The following is a 23659-nucleotide window of genomic DNA, read 5'->3' as shown; positions in this document are numbered from 1 at the left end:
TGTAAATGTAGATCGTCAGCTCAAAAGGAGTCATTTCATTTTGTTTTTAATTTTGTATTATTCTTTTAATATATTTTTTATTTCCTTTTTGTTGGTTTTGATTTCCTACCTGATTCAATCTGCTATCAAAAGTGAGCCCGTTTCGCACCACCCTGCACCACCCTGCCATCCGGTGGTTGGGTGGGTGAATTACGGCAGAGGGGCGGCGGGGGGGCGGTGGGCGTTGGCGATCGGGCCGAACATATAGAAACAGCACTTATTGTTTATTTGGATATCTGCGGTAAATACATTCATATTAATCAGATGAGTACATTCAGTTCAAACAGTATATTTGGAGTCGATAGAGCGACGGTAAAAATACAGCTATGCTTTATGTCTATTTAAATCTGTTGCTATTTGTTTATGTTCGTAGATTGATCAACAAAAAAAAAAAAAAAAAAAACAACATACAACATTTGTATAACTAACTTTTGAATTGAATGGCACTCGGCCATTTTCTCTGCCTCAAAATACTTCAAAGAGTTTTCCTTTTATTTTTTATCTATGTTGTTGCATTATATTTGCTCGTTTCTGTTGCAATCCAAGTTTTTCAAGAGACAGGCACCAAAAACTTTTGCCTGTCACTATCTTTCAAATTCATTAGTTTGCCAGTTTTAGCTTTAAGTGTATAGTTTTGTTTTGGTTATTTAACATTTATTTTAAGTTATTCGGGTTTTGCACACTGAAAGCGTTTAATTATTGATTTCCATTTGCTTTTCTTGTTAGTTTTCTGTTTTTTTTTTGTTTTTAAATATTGTTATTGCTTAATCTTATGCTTACATACATATGTATGTATGACCTGCCAGACACTTGATAAACTTGGTTGTACAGTTAGACATTGAGTTTTTGATATATGCGTTTTTGAACATTTAAGTGAAACCCTTTTGGAAATGCTGCCGTTTACATTTAGTTTTCTTGTTGCATCAGAATTTGCCTTCTTTACTTTATTGATCGAAAATCGCTATCTCTTAGCAACTGAAGAATTCGCGTAGGATTATATTCAGATTCAGAAACGAATGGTGTTGCTCTATTAGAGGTTTCAAAATTCGGGTTTTGGAGGATACATATACATTAATTGGGTCAACTGATTTCCAAAGGGAAGGTGGAAAACGATTTTCTATGGGCTTATACTTGATCACTTGATGGCTATATTATCTGCAGGGTTCTTCCAGTTTTCCTCAAGTAGGTCTATGCTGCTGACAAATTATTTAATTGGTAACATTAGGTTTTTTTCATTAATTCAATTATCTAGCCTTTAGTTGAAGTAATCTTCGCGTTTTCTGGGGTTTTCTGGGATTCTCTGTGACTTCAGTTGCCAGTCTGTGGGAAGTAATTCCCCTTTGGCTGCTTGTTATCAGTTATCAATTATTTTATTGGTTATACAAACATACACTTAGATATTGCACTTATGTATCGGTTTTCTGGTTCTCTGGACTCTCTCTGTTTTCACTTGCATGAACACAAGTGTTGTTGATTTTTCAGTTTAGCATTAACTATACTAACCTGTATTAAATGGTATTAAATGTACAGGATGTGCAGCCAACTTGACTGGTTGACTGTTAGATGTAGATGTAGATGTAGACTTATCTATAATATTCTTTCTTGGCTTTTGTTAGTAACAAATTAACAGACAATACAAAAAACCCAAACGAAAAGCGTTCAAACAGTTAGATTATGCTTGCAATTCTCTTGAACATTTAAGTACATCATATAGTATGTATATTATGTATATTCTTAGATCGTAAATTGAGTTCTTCTGGTAACTCGTTCTTATCGAGGCTAATGGAAATTGGTTTACAATGGGAATGGGTGGGGGTTAAGGGATTTTTTTGTTCAGCTTACATTTGTCCAATAACATTGATTAAAAAAATTTCTTTTATATTTTATTCATTTGGTTTCCTTTTGTTTTTTCTTTAGTTTTAAGTCTTTGTTTTACATCAGTAAGCGTTTGTTTTTATTTTCTTTTCTGTTTTTTCCCTTTTTTTTTTGTTTTGCTAATATTTTTCCATGCTGTATTTTTTTTTGTTTTTATTTTTATGTTTATTCTCGATTGTGTGGGTATCAAAAATCGAATGCCACAGTGGTTCCTTAACTGACTAGTTCTACATACCTTCCTAGGACAATCTTGCACGACGTACACGTACTATATATACTCATACTCGTATATATATATTATGTTGGGTAATACTTGTAGAAAATGCTTATGCTTTTGCCTGGGTCCTCCACCGTTATCTTTTGTGTAGAGGGTGGCGGGAGGGGGTGGGGTTTGGGCCGCCGTCTCCCTCCGCTCTCTCTCTCAGTGTATCCCCCAAAAAAATTGGGGGCTCTTGTCATTCCGGGGTGAATGTAAGAGTTAACAATGTCAGTTTCGATTTGGATGGTTCGATGCTTCGGCCGTCTTTTCGAGCGATGAGTTAGACGGACACACACACACACACACACACACTCAAGGCCACTCACACACACTCACACAACAGTCGTGGTCGCAAAGTGATGAAAAGTATATTTAAAAGCTTCAATCATACCCCAAATTCACTAGCCTATCTAAATGTATAGATATGAACATTGAGTTTAGAAATATTCTCTTTGAATTACTAACTAGAAAATATGTTTATCAAATGTAAGGAACTTTTTTTTAAGAAATTATACCCCATTTATCGAAAAATTCTTGAAATTCGGAGCATTTGTAAAAAATGATTGATCAAGCCATCTTAAACACTTAATAATACTATATATGAACAATTTCTATTCAATGGAATTAAAGCATTAGGCTTTAAACAGAATTTGAGCTAAGCGAACTGCCTTGAACTTAACTGAGTTTATTTGTTATGTAAATAAAATCGGTATTTTTACATACACTGCTCAAAATCAGAATCAGAATCACTCGCCACAATCATAATGAAATTATTATTATGCTAAAATTTTAGAAATTCGCCACTCAAAATTCTGTACAATTTACTACATATTTTCCAAAATTTCTTGCAACTTATTTCGTTACGAATCGTTTACAATTTACTACATATTTTCCAAAATTTCTTGCAACTTATTTCGTTACGAATCAAAAATTTAGTACAAATTTTGAATTTTCCATTTAGGTAATGGCGAATTTCTACGAAGTTTCAAACCAGTTTCAGTCACACGGGAACACATGCATCCATGCATTTAGTAACGCCGCCCGCTGCCGCTGCTGCCGCTGGCGCAACCGCCGTCCCCGCTGCTCCCGCTGGCCCCATCGGCTGCCCAACGCTTGCGGCGCGCCTCCTTGGCGGCCTGCATTTGGGCGGCCACGCGACTGGTGCTGGGCGCATTATCGAAACTGGCATATAGCTCCACCTCCTCGTCGGCGGCATCGCGGGCGGCGTTCGGCTGGTGGGGATTCGACGTATTCTGCATCTCAAGGGCGGCGGCCAGGGAGGCCATGGCATAGGCACGTGCATCGATGGGTGGCGGGTGGTGGTGGTGCTGGTGGTGCTGGTGGTTCTGATTAATGGACACTGTGGCATCCGAATCCGATTGCTGATCCTGCTGCTGCTGCTGCTGCTGTTGGTAGTGATGCTGCTGTTGCTGCTGCTGCTGCTGTTGATCCAAATCGAAACTCACATTCTTACTGTCTCATCCACCCCGGTGGACCTGGACGGTGGCCTCGGCGGACTCCTGCTGGCGCAACTGCTGACGGTACGCATCCAACTCGGGCATACGGTATGTGCCCAGATTCACCTGCACCATGAGCGTCTCCATGATGCGTTCGTTCTTCATCGATTTGGAGGGCAGGACGACGGTGAGCAGTTCGCTGGGCGAGATCCGGCATAGATTTAGATCACGCGTCAGCCGCTCCATAATGCATTCGAACTCGAATTGTGTGTCCTTGTTCGGATGATTTTTCAGTTTGCCCACCTTGTGTTGGGCCCACGCCAGCATTGCCTCAAATTTTCGTATCTCTGGCGTCTGCAGCTCCCGGCACATGATCATCTGCACCATCGATTCGGATAGATGCAGGAATTCGGGGCACTTGAACAGCGAGTGCGCCTTGCTCTCCACGAACGACAGGATCATGTTGACCAGCTCGGAGGCGGATGTGTAGCGCCAGTAGTAGTTCTCCAGCGAGATGAGCATCGGGCAGACCACCTCGATGCGCAGGAACTGCTTGCAGTGGTGGAAGCACGCCTGCAGCAGCTCCGGCAGGTCGTAGTGCTCCGCGGCACACAGAAGTCCTTGAAAGTTGTTTGCAAATATATATTAAGATATAATACTTGGAAAGTGATTATAGTAGTTTCAGCTATTAAGGGTGCTAAAGTGCTTTCTTCTAGATACCAAATTCTATGTGAGTTATCGAAACCAGAGGAAAGTGCTTTCTTCTAGATACCAAATTCTATGTGAGTTATCGAAACTAGAGGAAGGACTGAAGACTTCGCGTTGCCTCGCTTGATTCTCATTGTATGTATGTATGTAGTTACCTGGTATGGAGACGCAGGTCAGCGGACAGGTGCCCGTGTGCAGATAGTCGAGCAGCACCCGGAATGTGTCCGGATCGAATTCGATGATGTTGAACTCCGTTTGGGCCAGCTTGGCGCGATCGACCTTCTGGGCGTCGGCGCAGACGGAGAGGCGTGGCACGGCCAGCTGGTTGTTGCCCGGCTTGTCCTTGTCCTTGTCCTTGCTGTCCCTGTCTGCAGGCGCCAGTTGCCAGTTGCCAGTTGTGTTGTTGGTGTTATCGATAAGCGCGCGTGGACAGGTCATTTGGTCAATCGGTCCGTCGTGGGTGATCGGTTATCGTCGAAATTAGCAAAATCGCAACATAATCGATTGCAAAGTATAAGGGAAATGAAAACATTTGTCGGTCGGCAATGAAATTAATGGTGAAATCAAGAGCATTACGTTAAGAAGTTTATGTTGAGTGGCGTAAGTGACGTTTTTTTTTTTTATTTATTTTAAATTTTTTTTTTGAGGAAATGGTTAGGCGTTTTGGCGAGTCACGTGAGATGAGAGAATGACAAAATTTTGTTTGTTGTTTAATTTAAATTATTTTGTTTGTTGTTTCCAGTTGAGATTAACAGAAGAAAGAGAGATATAGTAATATAGAATAGAGATTGCAGAGCGGAGGTATAGCGACGGAAGAGGATAGCAAAATCAAGGATGAAAGTTTTGGAGCAAGTTCAAAAATAGTTTTGGTGTTGTATCCAATTGCAAGAAAATTTCACATAACAGTAATAATGCAAGCAGTTGTGGTGAATGAAATGCATGGATGTTCGTGGTAAAAAACATAAATAATTAGTTAAAATAAAAAAAGAATATGAAATAATTATAAAGGTATTAGGGCAGGTAAGATGAAAAAGCATTTGCAATATACACGCACGTCATGAGTTCATGATTTTTGGATTATGATATTTGTTTAGGGTGTATTCAAAATCACATCAAGTGCAGTATAAATAATTCAGAATTTGGGAATGCGTTTCAAAAAGTAGTTAATTGGCGATTTGTGCAGGGGATGCATTGTCAAAAGTTATATTTTTTTCGTAACGAAAGAACCATGTCCAGAATATTTTATGCGATAAACCAAAGGGTAACAAAAGAAGCACATCAATGAGGTTTGGTGGTCGTTCGATACAACACATTCGATCGGGTGTATTTATAGGGGTCGGGGCATATATATATATAGATATATATATATATAAGTCAGTTTAGACCGTGTGGTGGTTATATAGAGTACGAGTACGCAGTTTTCATTTTTACGGTTGAGGCAATATATGTGCGGCGTGCGTTTTTGGAGTTGCAGGTATTTGGATGTTTGGTTTTTTTTTTTGTTTTATTTATTATCGACATTTTAGGGATGCAAAAGTTGAAGTTGTTAGTTTTAAGGACGCAAGGACGCAGACGGTGGACGTATACGTAATGTGGAAATGCGGAAATGCGGAAAAATCAACACAAGTCGCACAGGAGAGAGAGAGAGGAGAGAAGAGAACAAAAGAGAGCGGAGAGAAAAGAACACGCATCGATATGGTTGCATTGCACCGACTGAAAACCCTTACTCGAACAATCTGTCGACGATATCCACTTCTTCTTGTCATCCGGATTCAGCTGATTGGTGTTCTTGTTCCGTATGGACCGACCCCATCCTGCCGTAATGGTACCCAGCCGGGAGAAGGCCCTCTTCACCATCGGCGACGAGGGCACGCTCTTGGGTCGTATCGAATCCGAATCGGGAACGGTCAGGTAGTTGTTGCTCTTCGGCTTCTGGTTCTGCGGGGAGACCAGCGATGGAGCTGGTCGCGCGAAGATCTCAGCGACCGGAATCTGCGGCGATCCGAAGCCGGTCTGAATGCCATACAGCATTTCCTGCAAAAAAAAGAATGTTTATTGCAATTACCCAGAGAAAATGAATATTTTTGCAAGTCAACAATAACTAGTAGTCAGTCGTAAAAATTTCTCTTCGTAAATGAGCTGCAAAATTGGGCCCACAGTGCGTATGTGTAATATTTAGATATCAATTTTATAACTCATACGCACTGCTGTCAACGTGTATTACTTATACGCCCCCTTGTCCATGCTCATCACTCATACGCACTGTGGTCCATGCTCATCACTCATACGCACTGTGGTCCATGCTCACCACTCATACGCACTGTGGTCCATGCTCATCACTCATACGCACTGTTCTCGATGACTTTCACTCATTTGTCTATTTTACCTCCAGGCGAACACATATACGTACACCCAAACCCCGTAAAAACACACCTGAAAGACGCGACTCCGCACTCCGAGAATCGCTCGAACGCCAATGAAACGAGCCTTCTGCTTGGACTGACCCACCAGGAATACGACATCGAAGAGATGGGCGTTGGTCAGGCACGATGGTTCTTCGTTTAGGAATACGCGGGTAAAGTCCTTGGCCAACTGATCGTAGTCCTCGAATTGATCGCGAACGGAATCCAGCAGCGGCGACGACGGTCGCATGTGACCTGCGAAAAATTTAAATGGATTTGCCTATTTAAGTAATTATTGAACTATTTCCCTGCTTGAAATACATTGATCAATTCATTGGGATATATTCGCTGAAAGAAGAATGTTTTTAAAAGTTTAAAATCATGCAACCAACATGCTGGTTTTGCTTGTGAGTTCAGTTGCAGATCTTGAAAAATGAATTTTATTATATTACAACCGGTATGCAAGAAAAAGAAAAGAGCCTTGGCAGTTTTTCACATATTCCTACTCCATTCATTCACTTTAAAGCCTGCGAAACACACATATTGTTAGGCTGGCTGTTTGACATTTCGATTTAAATTCAAGGCATACACAAATGCTCACAATTGGATTTGAGTGCGGTAAAGACTCTATGGGCAATATAATTGAGAACTTGATATATACTTTAAAGTTATGAATCCATTTTAAAGCTGTGCATCGGTTTCTGCTTTCCCATTTCTATTATTCTGACCCCAGCTGTGTATGTACAAGTGTGTGTGTGTGTGTGTTTGTGTGTGTGTGTGTGGGCCGGAATTTATGCAGTTCCCCAATCGCATTGAGATGGAAATGCCAAACTATTGGAGCAGTAATTTGCATAATTTCAATACGGATAGTTTCCATTGGGGATCACTGCCGGATTTTCTCAGTGTGCGTGTTCGTTTTGAGTGTGTGTGGCTGTGGGTGTGCGTGTGCGTGTGGCTGTGTGCGTGTGGCTGTGGGTGTGGGTGTATACTTCTGTGTGGGTGTGCATGAATAAATCAAATTAGATTTGTGTTGTCTAGTGCAACAAATAGCAACAAATAAATAACAAGAAATCCAAACAAAATCACAACAAACAGCAACGACACACCACCACCACCACCACAACAACAACAACAACAACAACAACAACAACAACGAGAACACGAACAACATCCTTGGATGGGTGGTGGGTGGCTTCTGGTGATGGGTGGAAATGGGCGGATGGCTGGAACAATAGATATCCCCACTGATAAAATAACACAAACATGAACAATATTTCTTTGCCGGACAAGTGTCGGTGTGCGTAGATAGGGGACGAGCAGATTGTCCATGTCGGGGGGTTAAAGTTCACAACGGACAGAGCGGCAGGGGCAGAGAGAGAGAGAGAGACAGAGAGAGAGAGAGAGAGGGAGATTGCTGCGAGCAACGACTGCACGCTTCCAGTGGGCACAAACACAGCCGGATGTGTTAATGGCGGAAACGGAAGTGTCAGTGTGTGTTTCTCCCGCTGCTTTTCCCTTTCCCTTTCCCTCTTTCTCTACCTCCCCTCCCCCTTGTCCGCCCCCTTTTCGCGGCCGAAACGAAGACAAAACGATTAATCAAACATACTCGCAGCACAGAAAGCGTGTCACAAAGGAGCAAATGCAAATGTCCTTTTTTTTTTTTGTTTTCTATTTTCCATTTTGCTCCTCGGGCTGCCAGTAATGCCTGCAATTTGTTCTCGCGATTTGCTTGTAAATCTTCTTAAAGTCGCCTAGAAATCCAGGCGATTCGCTTTAAGGCCTTCGCAAATGGTGAATATTTATTTTTGAATCTACTGCTTACATTTACAAATGCATTTAAATTACTTAGCTCTTTTGAGGATTAATACAACTCTGTTTAAATAACTTTTGCATTTAAGAAAACAAATATGTTTGAATTTCGAATCTAAATAATTTCATTTGATGGAAAAATCTATTTTTAATTTTTTTTATTTTTAAGTTTACTACTAATTAATTGGTTTCAAAACCCAAGGATTTTTTCGAGTTCAAATAATTTGCATATCTCTTTTGCTTTTTGTTTGCGATGCCAGGGAAATTGTAAATATTGCAAAGTAATTTATCAAAGTCAGGCAAAAACCATGCGGGTCCAAAGAAATTAGGGGGCGGCAGTAAAGGGTGTGTGTTTCGGGGGTGTGGGGGCGTGGCGCACATACTATGCCTCGCACACAGGTGCAACATGGCACAGCACGACGTGTGTGTGAGTGACGACGTCGACAATTGCAGTTGGTGTTGCAGTTGGTGTTGTTGTGGCTGTTGGCTTTCGTGTTGCTGCTGTTGTGGCAGTTGTTGTTGCTGCTGCTCAGAGTAACAATTGTTGTTGTTGTTGTTGTGTCTGTGTGTGGATGTGGTGGTGGTGTTGTTGTCATTATTGTTGTTGTGTGTTGCTGCCGCTGTTTGCAGCTCAGTGGCATTGTTGTTGCTGTTGCAATAGCAGCAAATGTTGTGCGACGGTTGCAAGTGTTGCATGTGCGGCATGTGTTGCATGTGCTGCATGTGTTGCTGCTGCAGCAGCAATTGCTGTTGCTGCTGCTGCTGCTCGTGGTGTGTGTTGTTGTCTAGGACACGGGCATGCAACATTTTGATATATTCATCCTCACCGATCGGTCGCCAACTGCCGCGTCTATATGGCTTCGGTATCTGTCCAGTTTCCGCATGATTCGATAGATTCATCACCAGATCCTCGAGCATCTGCGAACGCGTCCGCTCCTGCATTCGTGCGAATTTCGGCGCCGAATAGGAGGCTCTCTCTCCATTCACGATCTTCGTCAGCAGCCATTCCCTATGGAAATTCATGATTAAAACACGGGGGATTTGTAGTTAGTGGGGGTTTAGTGGGACAAGATTTGGGGGTCAGGAAACTCACCGGAACATTGGGCCCTTCTCGAAGACGGACTGCTCCCACAAATAGGGCTTGTAGGCACCCACCTCGTCGCGGGTCACCACGGAGACCTCGTATCGCGTGGGCTTGTGCTTAATCCTGGCCGAAACACGAACCTTTGGAAAATGAAAAGGAAAAACGGATTAAGCCAATGAAATCACTTGAGATTAGATCACTGTATGCGATAGTACTCACCAGGATGAAGGTGTGCAGAAAGTGGCTCTTGATGCAGGCGGGACTGAAGCGGGTGTTATCCGCCTCCAGGAAGACCACACAGACGATGTCGTTGCCAATGTGCCGCTTCCTCTGGAGCTTCTGCGGATCGTGCTTCTCGTACGGCAGCAGCGTGGACACATGGAACATGATCTCGATGTTGCGCCAGTTCGTGTAGACGGAGAAGAGACCTTCAAGGATTCAAGATTGAAGATTGAAGATTCATCATTTTTTTGGGGAAAAGAAACCCACCTGTCAGGTCGTGCACCGTATCAAGGCCACCTTTGTATTTATCAAAACCGCGCAGTCGAACTCGATCGCCGAGCAGAGTGAGGAATTCGTCGAAGAGCGGTGAATTTTCATTATTGTCCAGAATTTGCTCTTCGGTATACTGATCCTCTTTGACAAATATGACGCCAACTTTTAACTCTGATTTTATAAAAACCTAGCGCATAGCAAAAATGTATTAAAATAAAATATATATCATTTACAGTGAGATTAGAACGCACCTGATCTAATTTTAATAATTCCTCTGGCGTATCGGGCAATTGTCCTAACGTTAAAGGTGGATTTAAATTAACTTCTTTACCTAAAGATCTAACTACCTCCTCGCGATTATATCTGAAAATGTTTGATGTGATTTATTGAGTAAAATAAAAGTATGCACTATTGCTAGCAATGTGGGTATATTACCTATCTGCAAACACACAGGAGGCCGGTATCAGTCCATGAACCGTGTAGGAACCAGCCCGCACCAGGATGCGGAACTGATCCCGTCCGTTGAGCGTCTCCTGCTTGATGGAGAGGATGACCGGGCCCAGGTCCTCGTCGCTGGTGAAGTAGTTCCAGTGCTCGGTGCCATAGAAGTACTTCTCGTACGTCTCCTGCTCCACGGAGATCAGCTCGAAGGCGCCCTGCTGGTCCCACTGCTCCTCGATGGTTGTCTTCTTGCGCGGACTGCAATGGAATGGATAGTGATTGATAGCCATCTTACTGTGAAAGGGAGTTTCACTCACCTGGGCGTGGCCTCGGAGTCCTCATCGTCCTCGTAGAGATCGCTGCACTCGCGCTCCAGATAGGCATCGCTAGCACTTCCTGCCCGGATGTCCTCGTGCTCCGAGTCGCTCTCATCCCAAATGGTGTGCGGGGTGGGCATGGTGATCTTCTGGCGGGAGCACTCGATCCAGTAGCCCGGCGTGGGCATCAGATTGTGCGGATACTCCTCGCAGAACTCATCTGCAATGCATTTTATATTTCTCTTTTATTATTTTTCTTATAATTTCATTGGGTTCCTGCAGCAATGCCAATCAACATCATTTAGAGATTTTCTAAACAGCTGCGTACATTCTTTTGTGCCTCTTCTTTGTGCCACTTTCTGTGGCGACTTAAGAGTTAATTTTTAGGTGGCACTTGGGTTTTTTTCAGTTTGAATAAGATTCCCCTGCAATCAGCTACACACCCTGCTACAAACAAATAGAAAAGTTTCCACTGACAATCTCGCCTTCTTCCTGCGGCCAGAGGAGAGTCGAGTCTTATGTCAAAGTTTCACTCAACTTTTTAGCGGCTTGTGGCTTTTACATTCTCGCAAAACTGTTGCCTACTTTGGGGCTTTCAATGGCTGGCAATTCCTTCAACTCGAAACAAAATAATTTAGTTCAATTCAATTAAAATGCAAATACCGTAAACGATGGCGAGTGGCGTCGCGTGAGTTGCCAGTCATAAAGCAGGCGAAACTTCCCCTTTTCACATTTCACATTTCGCATTTACCATTTTCCCCCCTCCCCCCCCATTCACCCACTTTCCCTTTTTCCGCCATCAACTTTTCTGTCCATGATTGAGTTGGAAATTCGATGCGGCGCGTGAGTCAATAATGTGCCACATCTTTCTACCCCAGGGACAGTGGGTCAAATATAATGGAGAATTAAAGATGTCAAAGGATTTCCATGAGTTGTCATACCTCATACAGGTAAAAGAAAGAATGCCAGATTTAATATACAAAATAGGGCACTTTTCTTAACCAAATCCATAAATAGCTACTCTATAAGTATAAACCTTTAATTTGGCTATAGATTTTTGGAAAATATACTTCACAGATTCCTGGCTCTTTTGGACCCACTGTACACTGATGATGAGGACGATGATGATGGCGGGCATGACGTTGATGGTGTTTTTGGTCCCGGCCCTTCTACGGCTCCTTGGGCTCTTTGTGCTCCTCTTTCTGGTTTCTGGTTCGTGTTCGTGTTTCAGCGGGATGGCAGTAAAATGCTGCCCTGCGCCAAGATGGGAACTATGATCTAATTAAGGAGCGCTCACCGTTCCCCCGTCACACATGTGCCACACACATTTTATGCCGCAAGTTTTGCCCGTCTACCACGCAGATGCTGCATATTTTTCGGGTCCCTTCCTGCCGCCCATGGAGTATATACATGGCCACAGAACAACCCACGCACACACACGCATACACACACACACGCACACACACACGCACACACACACGCACACACACAGACAGACAGCGAAAGCCATAAAACGGTGGCCCTGCCTAATTCAAATTTGAATAACTCGCAGCGCGCGCCGCTAAGTAGGCTATGAAATCGCTTGCTCGCACTGTTTTTCTGCGGTCTTGCCTAGGCTTTGATACCCTATACTGCAGGGGTTGCCAAGACTTGCCAATCAGTTCATCAGTTACTGCTCCAAATGATTAAGCTTACTTAGGCTAGTCTAAGCATACAATCTAACTTAATACATACAGTTTGGATATCGCTTTAATAGTTAGAAATTGTTACAAATTTGCACTAGAGAGTATCAAGAGGTTGAGAAAGTTTCTTTCGAAGGATCACGACTCTGAATTTTGGCTCGGTCAGATTTTTTGGCTGCTGTGCGTGTGTGTGTGTGCGTGCACAGTGCCCGCGGATATGCAATATATATTTTATATTCTTTAAGGCCAGTTAAACCAACATCCCGCCCCACCACATCGTGTGCCCCACATTTTGGGGGGGGCACTTTGGCGCCTTTCCATGCCCCAGCTGCTGTTTGTGATCCCGCTCGCTTGTCCCATACAAATAGCATCCCGTTCGGATCATTTTTCATCCACCCAATCCACGATGCCAGCAGCAACAACCACAGGTCGTGTTGCAGCTGCACGGCAGCAACATGCAACATGCAGCAGGGAGCGTGGAGCATGGAGCAGCATGGAATAAAAAAAAGAGGAAAAAACACGAAAATAAACACAAACAAGCAAATTGATGGGCATCGTTTGTTGGCCTCCCAGGAGGAACGAAGGCAACCGGAAGCTGGCCGGGCAACTATTTCATCTTGCCACTTGTAATGGCCACTTGCCAAGCCGGCGAAGGCAAACAAATCAGACCAACTGACACCCGGCCATGTAATATACATATATAGTATAGTATAGTTGGGCAAAAAAAAGGGGAATATCGTGGATGATGGTCTATAATCGGAGAAGCTCTACGGCAGGCAAATCGCCAGCAGAGTGGAAATAGAATGCGCCAAGAGGTACTTAACAAGTGAAGATATTTAATGGTATGGATACTTCAGAAACTAAACACCTTTCTCTGCTATATATGTTCAATATATATGTATATGGAATGAATGCAAACTAGCAATCAAATAATACTTTAAAAGGAAAGCTGTGTAATTTTATTAGCAGATATCATATAGATTTAGCAAAGTAGTGAAAGTTTTGGGGCTGCAACTGCGAGTGAGTAAGCCTGCCATTTCATAGTCCATTTGAGTGCTTTGGGCCAAGTGCAGCTGGCGATGATGAGATGTGTGTGGTTGGTGCAAACATTTGCAATGCCCCAAATCCCAAATCGAGATGCGATTGTGTTGATTTGTGTGGTCTCAATCGTGCAGCAATTTAAATGCAATTTTCGGCACAGCAACCGCAAATGGAGCGGCTGCAATTTGCTGCTGTAAGCATAAAATTACTAACAAACTTTAGGCTTTTACACAAATTTGTACAGGCAGCAAATAAATAAATAATGTATACCCGTATATGGCGACTCGTGTAATCAAATAAAAATGAATTCGCTAGCAGCGCAATTTGATTGGCAAATAAAGGATAATTTGATGCATTGGTGTTAATTTGTTTTATTTTTTCAGCAAATAATTGGTTTGCCAACAGTTTATCGCTTGGTTTGTGGTCGCTCGAAATAAAGTTATTAAACGTGAAATGCAACCAAGTTAAATACAATTAATTAATGATGGTTGGCGCTCTCTCTCTCTCTCTCTCTCTCTTTTATTGGTTGGGTCAGCATGTCAATCCCTTTCTTTTTTTTCCTTTTTCAGCGTTAATTATGAGTGGTGCTAATCCTGCTTTCAAGTCCTGCTGTGTCATCCACTCAGCAACCAACCAACCCACTACCATTTCATCCATCCATCCTTTCAATTTCTGGCCCAAGGATTTCCGCTTACACAACAAAAAAATCAAAAAAACAGAAAAAAAAAGTGCTTGTGACCATGGCTGTGACCCTGCAGTTTTGGCCAACAATGCAGTTTGGGCCACATGACTGGGCGGGATTGGCTGGCCCATTTAAATGACGGTCGCCCACTTTTCATTCAACCCATCTGGCGCGCTTTTTATGTTTTGATGCGTCGCGCAAATCCATTAGCCATTAGTCCTTCTAAGCCAAAACCCAGTTCTCAGTTCTCAGTTCTGGGTTCCCAGTTCTGAGTTCCCAGTTCTGGGTTCCCAACTCCCAGTGGCGATGACAATTCCTTCAAGGATCACGCAACATTGCATTAGCATAAAGTGGCCTGACATTTGGCAAATGACCCGCAGCATAATGGACAGTCGGATTAGCTGGGAAAAAGGGCCCAGTCAACATATTCATTCGGTTGTAAGAAAGGAACTGGGTTAAAAAGGCGATTTTAAACTTTAAAATATGTTCGATTTAAATTTCACAACTTTTTTAACATGCTTTGTTTGTTTTTTGGTTAGTTTTTATCAGTATTTTGGTCAGAACATTCGAAAAAATGGTCCAAATATGGAATGTCATACCTCGCTGAGCTCGTAATTCAATTTCCAATCGAACTGTATTTTCAGAAAAAAATAAAATAATATAATATAGCTGGGATTCAAAGTGGAATTATAAAATTATAAGTAAAATAGCTGAAAGTAATACGTTAAATTAAAAGGAAATAATAAATAATACTAAATACTAAATAATACTAAATACTTAATACCAAATAATACTAAATAATACCAAAATATTAGTGCCCTCCTCTGCGCTTCTCAAAAGTCCTACATAAGCAAACCACTTTTTCGATGTTTTTCAAAAAAAAAATACTAAATGTGAGTGAGTGGTGCAGTGATTTTAAGTGGCAGCAGAGGATATCAATAATGTGATTGCGACCTACTGGAGGAAGTGCCTGAGCTGGCTATTTTCTAGGAGCTACAACCAGCTGTCTGCTCTGACGTGGAAGAGAGGAGAGCTTGAGGAAGGGGGTGAGTACCTGAGGGAAATGGAGAGGAACGCTTAACTCTCAGAATTTTGGCTGCGGCTTCTGTGGCTGCTTTTTTTTTTATCATTTTAAAAAAGAAAAATTGTGCATTTATAAACAATATGGGAATCAAATATTTCAAATTTCAACAAAGCAAATAAAAGAATATATAAAAATAAATGTCAATTTCGTGTTGTGTTAATTTTTGTAAAATTAAGGCAAAATAGGAGTTCTTATCAGTATTTTCATCACAGCATTCTAAATAATGGTCCAAATATGGAATGTCATACCTCGTTGAGTTCGTAATAAAATTTCCAATCGAACTGTGTTTTCAGAAAAAAATAATATTTTTTTCACATTTTTTGGAAATTTTGATGATGTTACCCCTTACAAAAAATGCGAAAATTTGGCCAAAAACTATTTTAACACAGTCGGTCCAAAAGTGATTTGGTTGGTTAGTATTGGTAATTAGTAGTAAAAAACTGTAATTCTTTTCGCTTTCTGACCATTTTTAGCCGAGTTATTCCGAAAATACCAGTTGTAAATATTGAGTTCTAGGTGAGGTGAGTGTGCATCCTTTAAAATCATAAAAAACATGTCAAGTGTGCGATATTTGGCTTGACATCTCTGTATTATCTGTCACGCAGAAGGACACCATTTCGCATTGTGACTAATTCATGGCCTTATGTATATACATTTCTATGTATTATTATATCCCATTCCACGGGTTGTCACTCCAACCCAAGTGTCATTTTCCCTCCATTTTCCCTCCATTTTCCCTCCATTTTCCCTCCATTTTCCCTTCATTTTCCCGTGTCAAGTAGAACACTTGACATTTTTTGTATCTTGCCATTTGAATTTGTTGCGCATCGTTTTTCGTTGTACTCGACTTCATTTTTGTTTTTTTTTTCGCCGTTTTCCTTTTCTTTTTGGGGCAAGCTGCCAGTGGACTTTCCAGGCATTTCCCTTTTAGCCACGGCTATTTGCTTTGTATTAAGACAGAAACAAGACCAAGACCAAAACCAAGACCAAGATAACCCCCGAAAATTCGACCGTCTTTTCTCGGCTTGTTCGGCACAAATGGAGGACACTTTGGGTGTCATTAATGATGTCAATGGGGGCCATAATGGGTCATGTCGTATTCGGGTCGGTGGAATGTAACTCTACACTGAACGTTTTGAGCGGGATTTGTTGTTCTTCTATTGGTTTATTTGCATTCGATTGGATGTTAATTGTTGCCAGGCGAAAAGTTGGGGGAAAATTGCTTTCGACGTGGCCTCGTGACTGGGAAATTGCTTTCCACTTTTCACTGCTATGTTTTCATCTCGATTTCAGTTGCGGCCGAATATTCACCATTTTCTACATATATCCCCACCGCTCACTCCACCGCCGAACATTGCCTTTTCCGCAGCTGCCATTTGCAGAAGAAAAGTGTGTTATCAAAGTTGGCCCAAGGTACAAAAAGACCGAATAACAATAGATATATGTGTTGAGGGGGGTTGGGAATGCTAAAATAAACACGGCAACACAATCGATGAGAAAGAACAAAAGTGAGGGAAAAGTAAAAGGAAACCAATTTCGCTAAGATGCAAAGGAATCAAACGACAAGCGGCGAACAAAAAAACAAATCAAGCAAACAAAAGTTGAGGGGAAATTCTACGTTTTTTTTCTCTTTACATTCATCAAGACACTGCACTTCAGATGCTCTCTTTTGCTGATTCGAGGGTATTCTTAAAGCCTTTACTACGAGTTTTTTGTAAGCCCCCCAAATACCAAATATTATTGTTTTATTTCTGTGTAAATCGCAAATTTAATCATGGACTTTTTCCACTTTTTCGGTTTGCTTTGAGTCACATGGAAAGCGTTTTTGGAAATGTGGAAAATTCGCAAGTCACGTCGAACGACTGCAACGTGACAGGCGTTGCCACGCCTCCGATTTTTCGATTTTCCGATTTTCCAGTGGCTTTTCGTGTTGGTTTTGTTTTTTTTTTGCTGTTTGTCTAGAGTTGTTTTTTGTTTGTTGGCCAGTGTGTGTGCGTGTGTGATTTAGTGTAAGTGTGCGTGTGTAGATGATCGCATCACGGCGCCATTGCATTGCACTTCACTTTCACTTTTACTTGCACTTCCGTTTCCGCTTCCGTTGATGTTTCAGTTTCCGTTTCCGTTGACGCTTCCACTTCTTTTGCCGCTCTTCAAATCAAATTCCTATCCCAAAAATCAAACCGAAAACCAAATGGAAATACACTCCCGGCCATGTTTCCTATACCCTTGCAGTAGCTATAAATCTCAAAAGATTTCCCAAAAATTGCATTCTCTACACTTCGCTGAAAGTATTGAAAAATCAAAATAATGCGAAATAATCTTTATATATAATCTTTATATATAGTCTTTAATTTTATCGTAAGGAAATTTCGTGCTCATACCAGTCTTATGAGGATACCTAAAGTGGTATCCCATTCCGAAGAATATATCATAAATCTGGTATCGAGTTTTTATTGGCCAAATGAAAGCAGCTGCATAATTAATTCAGGTTTTCTACTGCAAGAGTATAGAGACAATGGCTTTCTTCATCGCACCTTAAATAGTTCTTTCAATGGTTTTTTTTGTGTTTTTTCTTAAAGGGGTTTTTCTTTCTGTGTACGGACTGGCACACTCACTGTAAGAAGTAACACCAAGCGGCTCTGAGAAAACGCTTTGATGATTACAATTTACAGCGAGCGATGCCAGCCACGGAATTCTCTCACATGCAGCGAAACAACGCGGCGTATGCGTGATATTTTCTCCGCGGTGCCTGTGAGCGATGGTGTGCGTGTGTAGCTGTCTGTGTGTGTGGGTGCTTGGGTGCTGGTGGGTGTTTGGGTGCTGGTGGATGGGTGTGTGTCTGTTGCGGCCCTAACTTCAAGCCAAGGAAAACAAATTTTAAAACGATTAAAATCTGTTGCCCAAACACACACAACAAAAAATCTGAAGAGTAAGCGCAAAATTTTCTTATTAATAATTTACCAAAAAAAAAAATAAGAAAAAAACCAACAAAAAAATAATGGGAAAAGCAAAAATGCGCGTAGTCCGTTAAAAGAAATGAGAGCATTAAAATTCATTAAAGCGCAAATATGAAATACCAGAAAGCGGATAAGATAATAAAGAAGACGGGCCGCCAAAAGAAAAAAAAAAAACCCTGCCGCTTTCCCCAAAATGTACCCCCGATTTCCCGGCACATTCTCCTTCGCCGCTTTTCCGGTTTTCCCCTGTTTTCCCTGACAAGGGGTTACCTGCAGATGGAAGCGATAGGGCAGCAGCCTCTCGGCCTTTTGCCAACCCGCAGATACATAGATACGAGCAGTCAAATGGCCAACAACTCTCTGCCCCGGGGCATTTTCCGAGGGGGTGGGGGCATGGGGGAAGGGGGGGGCACCGTCATGCATTTGCATAAAAGCCAACTAATTTTTTCATGCCACCCTGTTTGCGTTTAATCAAAATGAAGACCACCGTAAACTACGTAGCCCGTTTTGGACGTGTCAGCAACTGGGGAATATTGGCCAAAACCCCCAGCTCCTCGCAAGTTGTAAATTATAATTGGTCACAGAACGCTTAGCCAGCGGCTGGCAAAAGGATTTTTGGCCAAATTTTGGGGTTAACGACTTCCTCGCCGGCATACATTTACATTTGTAGTTGGAAATTTCGCTGAAAAGCTGAAATCGGTCTGGAAAATATGCTGAATATCTGTGAGATACATTACAAAGCTTTCGACTTTTTCTATGTTGAATTTTTGGATCCGTTTAGATATTGAAATTATTTTATGTTATGCCCTAATTACTTTCGCATTACTATGAATTTTTGTTATAAGTTCCATTCGATTCCAAATGCTATAATGCATAATTATGTAAATTAGTGGAAAACCATAAATCGCTTGGCAGTTTTGCAGCATATTGTTCCATTATTGGTTTTAATAAAATAATAATTCCATTTCCATCACATTTCCTCATATTTCACATCTAATATCAATAGTGAACTAAATAAGTAATCGAAAGTCGAGCTAAAAATGCTCTTAAATTTAGTTAATATTAGGAAATTCTATGCATTTTAAAATCTTTTAAGCACGCTATTTAATAGAGAAATAACACAAGTACGTACGTAATTCTTAATTGGTAAACAAATGGGAAAAACAAAAATGTTGTGAAAATAGGTAAATGATGCACTTCTGATGCCAACTTGATTTAACCAATTGTGGCCAGTTTATGAGATGAAGAGGGTTCTTTCCACACACGCACACATAAATACAATTTGAACAATGCCTGCTTTTGTTGTATTGGGAGTGGGAAAAGAGAAAATTGGAAATTCATGTTGACAAGTGGATGCTGCGTCGCCGTCGCCGTCGCCGTCGGCGTCAACGTCGCTGCCGACGTTCTGTACGTGAGGAAAATTTCAATTTTGAAATTATTCGCCCTGCCTCGAACGCAGAAATTACGCATCGAATGGTGGATACCCTAGACTTTTGAAATGCGCTAAAAAATCCCTAGACTTTTAATCTCTCTTCTAATAACTTAAAAACCTTGTTAACAACAAATGTGGCTTATATCTTATTTAAATAAATATTTCCAAGACTTTGGATATAAATTCATACTGTCTGGCGTGTCGCAGTTACATATAGAATACAGGGAATTACTTTGAACAATGCTCGCAAGATTATTGAAATATTTTCCCCATTCGTTTTTTGTGTGTGTGTGTGTGTGCGTGTGTCTGCGTAATCAGCAATTAAGGTTTATGGCCTTAAAGTGCTGGTATTTCGAGCTGTCGACATTGCCATTTCCAGTCGCAGCAACAAAGTGCCACTGGAGTTGCATAATGATCGTAATGATCATCAGCGGCCCGCTGACCTCATGCACTTTTGTTAATCAAGTTGCAAATTGGCCAATAAGCCGCAGAGAGTCGACAGGACACGTCCTAAAGAGCCATTGGCGAGCAATTTTGTGGTTGGCCCGAGTCCAAAATGCAAATGCTGCCCTAGCTTACACGGACATGGATACACACACAGGACCACCCACACACACACACACATACACATCAACGTAAACCCCAAATACACAGAACACACAGCATTCAAAAGGACATTGGCAGTGGTGGTACTGGTCGAGTGGCATAACGATCCCCAATTGAGGCAGTATTATCGTAATTATATGCCGGCTTTCATGCACTAATATCCAATTTCTGGGAGCACTGCAGGCGTTACGAAAGATTTTCCTCAGAATTTCCTCAGCTCGAAGTGCAATAATTGAATTAGAACTAAGTACAATTTTATCGCCTTGCAATGCTTGCTTATGATAACTATCTATAAATAGCCCCACATGGAAAGTTAATCAATTTCTAGTTTGAATTTCATTTAACAGCTTATAATAACTTATAATAGGTATAATTATAAATAGTTTATTATTTTACTAGTAGCCCCACGCTAAGTGGTTTAGTATTTCCCATTAACATTAACCATACTTAGCCTCGCATCGCTCTTCACTTTTAACATTTCACCCAATTTTCCATTCAATTTACCTGCAACGAAAGCGAAAAAAAGCAGAGAAATTGAAACATAAATCACACATGTAATCATCTATTGTATCATATATGGGTTGTAATTTCAGGTTCTTTCGACAGAACAAAAACTTTCGCCAGACTTTTTTGTTCGAGAGATTTTCGAATGGAGTGGGTGAAAGTAAGGCAAACCAACCGCACGAAATGTCTACTTTTGATGTTGAGATTCGAGTCATCACAGGTGGAATTTGTTGCCCCTGACGATTTTTTGGTAAAAAGGGGTGCAGTGAAAAAAATCGAGAGTCTTAGAAGACATGTTCAAGAAATGCTAAAGAAACGTTTTAAAGTGCTACTATTACGTTTATAGAATTTAATATATATACCTTGAGTTTATACAATTTAATATATACACTTTAAGTTTATACAATTTAATATATATACTTTAAGTTCATACAATTTAATATATATACTTTAAGTTTATACAATTTAATATATATACTTTAGGTTTATACAATTTTGTATATCTATATACTTTGAGTTTATACAATTTAATGTATATCACTTAAGTTTATATAATTTAATATGTCTGCTTTATAATTGAATTGAATTTTCTCTGCCCAATTCTGATTGGTTTTTGCAGTGCTTTTCATATAGCTACGAATGGAATTTGCTGTCTGTTGACGTGTCGCCTGGGGCATCATAAACACTTTGCCGCCATATCCATACATCTTTTGGCCCAAAAAAAAAAAGAAAAGGGGCGTGTTCTTGTTGAAAAGTTTTTCGCAGGCAGCTGTCGCGGCTTTTGCGCTCGCAAATGAAGTGCTAAATTATGCTAAATGTGTGACAAAATGTGATTTGAGTGCAGATCAGGTGGCCCTTGGCCTCTCGCCAATCCATTTACATGTAATACGTTATATAAAAAGTATATAATTTATATGTGTGATGCTCTCAAAGGCTTGAGAGTCGATAATCTGACTGGGTGGCTGCCATCTATGGGCGTCATCATTTAAAGGAATATATCTGCTTGTTGCCGTTTTGCATAACAGTTCCTTATCCTTAAACGTGTCGCGAGCAGACTTTTTCATGTCCCATGAAAACAAATTACTTTCGAGCGAGTAATCTTGCGGGGTTCTTGCCATCTTGCTTCGGGAAAATCGCTGGAAAATCGTTGGAAAATCGTCGCAAGGCAAATCGAGAGTAAGGCATTGAAATGGCGCTGCCAGCAAGTTTCGCTTGCGTCATGGCTTCAATTACAGCAACAGTGTCGAAAGTGAGCAACAGATTCCGTGATTTCTTCACTCCATTCCCATTTCCATTTCCATTCCCATTTTGATGCCCATTTCCATTGCCTCTCCCTTTCCCTCCTCGTTCATATTAATATTTTCTTGATTTTTCCTCGATTTGCCAACGATTTTCGGCGCTGCCATGATATGCGAATTATGTGAGCCAAAAAAAAAGAGAAAGGAAAGGAACTGGCCCAGAACAGAAAGGAGCAGACCAATCCATATAGAAAAGCGGGTGCTGCCAGCGGAAATTGAAAGCTTCCGTCGCGAACGGGCGGCGATAAAGAAGTTACCACCCCCAGCTCATCCCACAGGGAAACCATCCATACACACCCACCTACAGCACCACCCACACCACCACCCACACCACCACCCACACCACCACCCACACCAGCACCCACACCAGCACCCACACCAGCACCCACACCTCCATCCCAAAACTAACCCACAGCCCGCATTTAATGTGTGTGTGTTTGACGAAAGTGAAATCAAAGTTGCGGCAAAAATGATTCCATTTTATTCGCTGCCATGTCGGCAAGAAACTTTCGAAATACGTCTGCATTTGAGTTAGAATTATCAAAGGTAAATAATGGAAAAACACACGTACTAGGCATTCAAATAAGGAAATTACAATTTGAATACCCTTAAATGCTGAACAATAGCTTACACAGCTATACACTTAAATCTTATAAATAATATATAACGAATAAAACAAGCACATAGACTACAAAAAAAAAGAAATATAAATCTGTGTTTTCAATAAACAAAGCGAAAGTAAATATAACTAGTAAATATAGGAAAACAGGCAAAAAGTCGTGCAACTATCAATGTAATTGATTGAGCTTAAGTAATGCGATTCAACAGGAATGATTCATCATTATGCTCGCAACTTTTTATCCATTAGTCATTGCCTGCAATCTTAATAATTGCCCGGCAAATTTCGTCTAGTGTATGAAATGATTTTGCTATTTTCTTTTTTATTTTCAGCTTTCCCCCTTTTGCCATTTTCCGGGCATTCCATTTCCCCCATCTTAATTTCCCAGGCTAAGTGAATGAAAGCGAAACTTTAATTGAAATGAACGTTTGGTGTGCGTTTTTGGGTTAAGTGATTGATTATGTCTTGTTTGCCATGTACATGTATGTACGTGAGCATAAATGCACTGAGCGAAATGCGGGCATCGAAGAAGAATGAAAATACTAATATTAACTAACATCTTTATTGGTTGTCGTATAAGGAAATAAGCTATTTAAACTGCAATTTGTTGACGAAATTAAAAGGGAATACGATTTTTTTTCCAGTGTGCATTCAAGCAAACGCTCGGCGTCGCACACATAAATTCTGGTGTGTCTTCTGGTGTTATTTTTGTTATTGTTATGCCGCTTCTGGATGTGGCACTCACACACACACACACACACTCACGCAGGAGTTGGAAGGGCAACCTGACAGACTGACAGATAGGTGTGTGTGTGGGTGGGTGTGTGTGTGAGTGCGTGGGTGTCTACTGGGGTGGACCCAAACTTTG

General features: G+C 41.2%; 1 protein-coding gene across 5 annotated transcripts in view; it reads right to left on the bottom strand.

The window, feature by feature from the left end:
- Positions 1–1007: 1007 nt before the first annotated feature.
- LOC6524557 overlaps positions 1008–23659 on the bottom strand; it is a 93786-nt gene continuing 71134 nt past the window's right edge. For 3 of the 5 annotated variants that reach the window (XM_039377869.1, XM_039377868.1, XM_039377871.1), the window contains 11 exons: positions 10887–11106; positions 10564–10827; positions 10380–10491; positions 10123–10315; positions 9853–10061; positions 9643–9773; positions 8933–9558; positions 6772–6995; positions 6066–6372; positions 4494–4706; positions 3512–4250 (listed from right to left, as the gene is read on the bottom strand). In XM_039377869.1, coding sequence (XP_039233803.1) covers positions 3652–4250; positions 4494–4706; positions 6066–6372; positions 6772–6995; positions 8933–9558; positions 9643–9773; positions 9853–10061; positions 10123–10315; positions 10380–10491; positions 10564–10827; positions 10887–11106 — 3098 coding nt within the window. In that variant the 3' untranslated portion in view covers positions 3512–3651. Of the gene's footprint in view, positions 4251–4493; positions 4707–6065; positions 6373–6771; positions 6996–8932; positions 9559–9642; positions 9774–9852; positions 10062–10122; positions 10316–10379; positions 10492–10563; positions 10828–10886; positions 11107–23659 lie in introns of all 5 variants that reach the window. The other 2 variants (XM_039377872.2, XM_039377870.1) reach the window with 2 other exon arrangements.

This window comes from Drosophila yakuba, chromosome X, assembly GCF_016746365.2.
Source record: "Drosophila yakuba strain Tai18E2 chromosome X, Prin_Dyak_Tai18E2_2.1, whole genome shotgun sequence".
Taxonomy (NCBI): domain Eukaryota; kingdom Metazoa; phylum Arthropoda; class Insecta; order Diptera; family Drosophilidae; genus Drosophila; species Drosophila yakuba.
The sequence above is the reverse complement of the archived record's forward strand: the minus strand, read 5'-3'. Positions and strand labels throughout refer to the sequence as shown.